General features: G+C 37.6%; 1 protein-coding gene across 1 annotated transcript; it reads left to right on the top strand.

The window, feature by feature from the left end:
* The first annotated feature begins 1,489 nt into the window (after positions 1 to 1,489).
* On the top strand, positions 1,490 to 4,725 carry LOC126368965 (40S ribosomal protein SA). The gene is made up of 7 exons (XM_050013232.1): positions 1,490 to 1,615; positions 1,783 to 1,910; positions 2,118 to 2,351; positions 2,560 to 2,724; positions 3,290 to 3,457; positions 3,881 to 4,039; positions 4,591 to 4,725. Exons 2-7 carry the CDS (start codon positions 1,812 to 1,814, stop codon positions 4,678 to 4,680), a joined length of 915 nt encoding a protein of 304 aa, XP_049869189.1. The 5' UTR covers positions 1,490 to 1,615; positions 1,783 to 1,811; the 3' UTR covers positions 4,681 to 4,725.
* Positions 4,726 to 4,764: the final 39 nt, after the last annotated feature.

Genomic DNA, 4,764 nt, shown 5'->3' with positions numbered 1-4,764 from the left:
AAAAACCGGCAAATAACTACAGTAATAAATATATTAGGGCACTCGAGAACAATCTGACCATTATTTTTTTGAATCTACGATGTTTTTCATAATATTTTCATAAGATTTTTCAATGAATCTCATCTAACACACTATTTGTATCGAACGGTGAGGATAGAGTGAGGAACTTTCCAGGCTACGTTCCCCAAAAACAATATAGATGGCGTTGTACATCATTAACTCGAATTATTTCCACACACTTATCTTTTCTCATACATCTTTTGTAAATTATTTAGTTACAGTATCTAGGAGGTATACTGAAGTTACCGAAATGAACGTACTCTATAAAAAAGCGACAGGCAAGCTACTTTTGGAGGCGAGATCAATGAACTTTTAATTTAAAGAGGCGTAGTGCACATCCATCCGATGGCGGATGAATGTAGCAAGCTACCATATAACTTCTTCTTTGCGAGTCGATGGCAATCGTTACCATATATTATAAGTATATAGTAGTAAGAGCAACATGGACTGCCGCTTATTGTCGAAACCGAGAGTCTAGACCAAGTCCAGTCGTGCGACTGAACACTGCACAACGGAAACTGCTTAGATTTTTTGCTACAAAATCGCGTGGCGCAAATTAAATAATAAAGTGTTTCATATTTGTGTGTGGCTTTTAAATTTACTTCTCATAAGGCTTAAATAAATAAATTATAACAATCCTATTGTATACGAATTTGTTGCCAACATGCTTCATACATAATGCTGATCATAAATAAAGATATTATTATATTATTATCAGTCAAAATTAAATGAGCACTCACAATGCGCTAATAAATTTCCGTAGCCTAGGTTCATGTTGGTCTATGAAATAATGGAATCCGTCGTCAGTCCGTGATTTAACGGACACGGATCGGATACTAAAGAATCGGAGTAGTGAGAAAACGCCTTAAATAATACAAATTTTCTGCTAAAGATTTCTGTTTTTTTGTACTGGTCACTCTGTTGATAAACCCTGAGGATAAACCAGCCAAAACTAGCCAACCAGCCCAGCCGGTAAATCGTGCTAAATTTACTTAATTCCAAACCATAAAATATTTAAAACGAAAATTCAGTTTGCCATTATTTAATAACGAAACATAACGTTATTATACTGAAATGTGTGTGCAATAAAGTATTTGTTAGGTACGTTAAGTTATTTTTATGAATGTAACTTATTATTTTTTTTAGAGTCCGCGCCACGAAACAAGTTCCACGGCTGGAGTGCTGGCGTCGCAGTAACTTCCAAATCCGCGTAAAATTATTGTCTAACTTGTTTCGTGGCACGTACCCTTTAAACTCGGATTGTTCTGTCAATATTTATTATTATTATAATTGTCTATTTTAGCTTTTCTTGATCAATAAATATTCAATACACCGTATTAAATGTCTGTGTATTTAATATGTCTATAACGTTATACGCCTCAATACGCTTATCGTTAAAAATATGACATCAAAAACATACCTCCTAGTTCCTAGCGAATGTGTCTTGACTAAAGGCGTAGCGAAGCCACAAAAAAAAAAAATGTGTCCTGTGAGTGAGCTGTCAAATCTTGACAGTTCTTTTATGTTGAAATTCCCTCCCAGTGGCATTACACGCGTAAGTATTTTATAAATCTTTTTTAATAAAGTGCATCAAAGTCTTTAAATATTACAATTTACTTTATAATTAATCTTTGGAATGCATAATTGTGGATAAATTGCATATTTTTCGCTTATGGACATTTCTAACTCTGGTACTTTATGTGATTGTGGTGTATGTTTTAGGTTTAGTCGTAACTCAAATAAACGCAACGATGTCGGGAGGACTTGACGTGCTTGCCCTCAATGAGGAGGATGTCACCAAGATGCTTGCAGCGACGACCCATCTTGGGTCCGAGAATGTCAACTTCCAGGTTAGTTCAACATACATACTTTTATAACCTCTTGCTTGACTGCCGGCCCTTGGCAAGTTGTAATTTATATCATGATGATAAGAGAATCCGTTCCATATTATTGCCTGATTATTGTGACGATCAATTCTCCCAACTGAAGACTCATTCAAGCAACATTTTATACTAGTTTTGTGTGACGAGTTTCTAAACTGAGCATGTCTATTGTAGATGGAAACATACGTTTACAAGCGCCGTGCTGATGGCACCCACGTCATCAACCTGCGCCGCACCTGGGAGAAACTAGTGCTGGCGGCCCGTGCTGTGGTTGCTATTGAGAACCCAGCGGACGTGTTCGTCATCTCGTCCCGTCCCTTCGGTCAGCGCGCTGTGCTTAAGTTCGCCGCCCACACTGGCGCCACCCCTATTGCCGGACGTTTCACCCCTGGTGCCTTCACTAACCAGGTAATTGTCTAATAATTTTGCAAAAAGATAAGCTTGGCAGTTGTTGTGATTTTTATATTATTAAGTCCAAATGATGACAACATAACTAAGGAACCACTGACTGCATTTATGCAGTAATGATTATACACTTTTCTGACTGCTTATCTATCTTCATTAATATTGTTTACCTTACATTTAGAGTTTAAACTGAACTTCCCTATAATTACAGATCCAAGCTGCTTTCCGTGAGCCACGTCTGTTGATTGTATTGGACCCTGCCCAGGACCACCAGCCCATCACTGAGGCTTCCTACGTCAACATCCCCGTTATTGCTCTGTGCAACACTGACTCTCCCCTCAGATTCGTTGACATTGCTATCCCTTGCAACACCAAGGTGAGTTGAGTTATTCTTATCTAGAGTAGGAGTAGATTTACATGGACTTACTGAAGAAATAATTTATTTTATTAATAACATAATTTGTAACATGTTAAAAATATAATAACAATGCAGATTATCTTCTTCTTTGCAAGTTGATGGCGATCAATATTATACTGTATAGAACCTGAACTTATTGCAATCATAATTTCCACAATGCATTATGATTCTTATCACGTGAATATTAGTAAATTTTTGAGATAAGATTAGAATATTATTGATATTCTAAACTAACTTACTTAATTATTGTGACTACTAATTGTACATAGGTTTTACACACAACAAAATTGACACTACAAAATATTGACATTGAAATTTCGAGATTCTTATCTTGTGATATTTTACTTGACAAGTAGTGTTGATTTGAAGCACAACTACAAACTACCTTGCTACTATTGGCTTATCTTAGTCTTTAGACACAAATCATCTGTAAAAGATGTATTAGCCTGATGATGACTTATCATCAAATAGTGAAATCAGCTCATGTTTTCTTCCATATTTAACTTTCCTTGCTCATTCCCAGTCATCTCACTCCATCGGTTTGATGTGGTGGCTGTTGGCGCGTGAGGTTCTGCGCCTGCGTGGTGTGTTGGCTCGCGACCAGCGCTGGGACGTCGTCGTCGACCTCTTCTTCTACCGCGACCCTGAAGAGAGCGAGAAGGAAGAGCAGCAGGCTAAGGAACAGGTTCAGGTATGGCTCTTTTGTATATTACAGACCATATTATTGAGATAAAAGGCCAGCTAACATAATAATAATAAGTGTTGCCGTAGTAAGGTGCTTACCTCATTCAATAGTGCGAAACTAATGTAGAGTCAAGGAGCTATAAGCAATGAGAAAAGCAAGATAAAGTTTATGTCTAAAATAAAAAGTTTGAACCATAATGATGGCAAGTGATCATTCAATCTCCCATATAATAGTCAATCATACAATTTGTTATCTGATCTTAATACTTACCTAATCTTTTATTACTACTAATTAAATATTATTATTTTCTTTTATTATTGTTTTGTGTCTTTATTTTTTTTATTTTTTTTGTAGTACTGAATATGACAAACTAATAATCATTTTATAAAGCCATAAGCTAAAATATCTTTCCCTTTATGTGTATTCCAGGCCGTAGTCCCAGCCAAGCCCGAAGTGGCCCCACCAGTGCACGAGGACTGGAATGAGACTGTGGAGCCCGTGGCCTCGTGGGCCGAGGACGCCGCCCCGGCGCCCGCGCCCGCCGCCACCTTCGGTGCTCCCGCCGCCCAGGAAGATTGGGCTGCTCAGGTAAACTATGTTACAGTAGGCTAGTTTTCAACTAGCTCAAATATCAGTAACATTTTACTAAATGTCAAAACAAAATTACTATGGAATTTGTATGAGAAAGCACACTGGTGACGTCATATGAAAACGCAATAAAATGTCGGATTTATTACGTTTTTCTTGATAAAATATCATAAGTTATATAAAAAAATTATAGCCACAAGTAATCCGAAGTCAATATAATTGTAGCCACTTGATAGTGGTGTCAAACTTTCGTTTTGACGTTTCGTAAAAAGTATAAAGAAAGCTAGTTTTAGTCCTGTAAAATTAAGTTTAAAAAGTTAGAACTTGCTGGTGCCACCATTGTAACAGATGACGTACTCCAAAGAGAAAAAAAAAACAGATTACGTAACACGAGTACATCCTAATTGGGGTAGTAAAAGGTACATCCATCGCAAAATTAAGTACCCACACGTCACCTAGCTTTCTGTTAGACCAACGTGGTAGGTGGCGAATGAAATTGCCGCCACCATTGTAAATTGTTTTTTTAATATTTTGTATTTGTCTTTGACCAGGTCCAGGATGAGTGGGGTACCGCGGCGCCCCCGCCGGCCGCCCCTGCTCCCTCATGGGGAGGCACTGCCCAGGACTGGAGCGCTTCGTAAACGTTACATTCACATCGGTTAATATAACTAAAAACTAAAAATCGACACTTTTGTTTTATTCACATTATTTCATAGTAGCATTTC

Source organism: Pectinophora gossypiella, chromosome 8, assembly GCF_024362695.1.
Source record: "Pectinophora gossypiella chromosome 8, ilPecGoss1.1, whole genome shotgun sequence".
Taxonomy (NCBI): Eukaryota; Metazoa; Arthropoda; class Insecta; order Lepidoptera; family Gelechiidae; genus Pectinophora; species Pectinophora gossypiella.
The sequence above is the reverse complement of the archived record's forward strand: the minus strand, read 5'-3'. Positions and strand labels throughout refer to the sequence as shown.

What these genes read in the sequence shown, in the direction of transcription:
- LOC126368965 (XM_050013232.1), top strand. Translation starts at nt 1,812, where the DNA reads ATGTCGGGAGGACTTGACGTGCTTGCCCTCAATGAGGAGGATGTCACC. An exon ending in CCGAGAATGTCAACTTCCAG is followed by an intron (nt 1,911 to 2,117) that starts GTTAGTTCAACA and finishes TGTCTATTGTAG; the next exon opens with ATGGAAACATACGTTTACAA. An exon ending in AGGCTAAGGAACAGGTTCAG is followed by an intron (nt 3,458 to 3,880) that starts GTATGGCTCTTT and finishes TGTGTATTCCAG; the next exon opens with GCCGTAGTCCCAGCCAAGCC.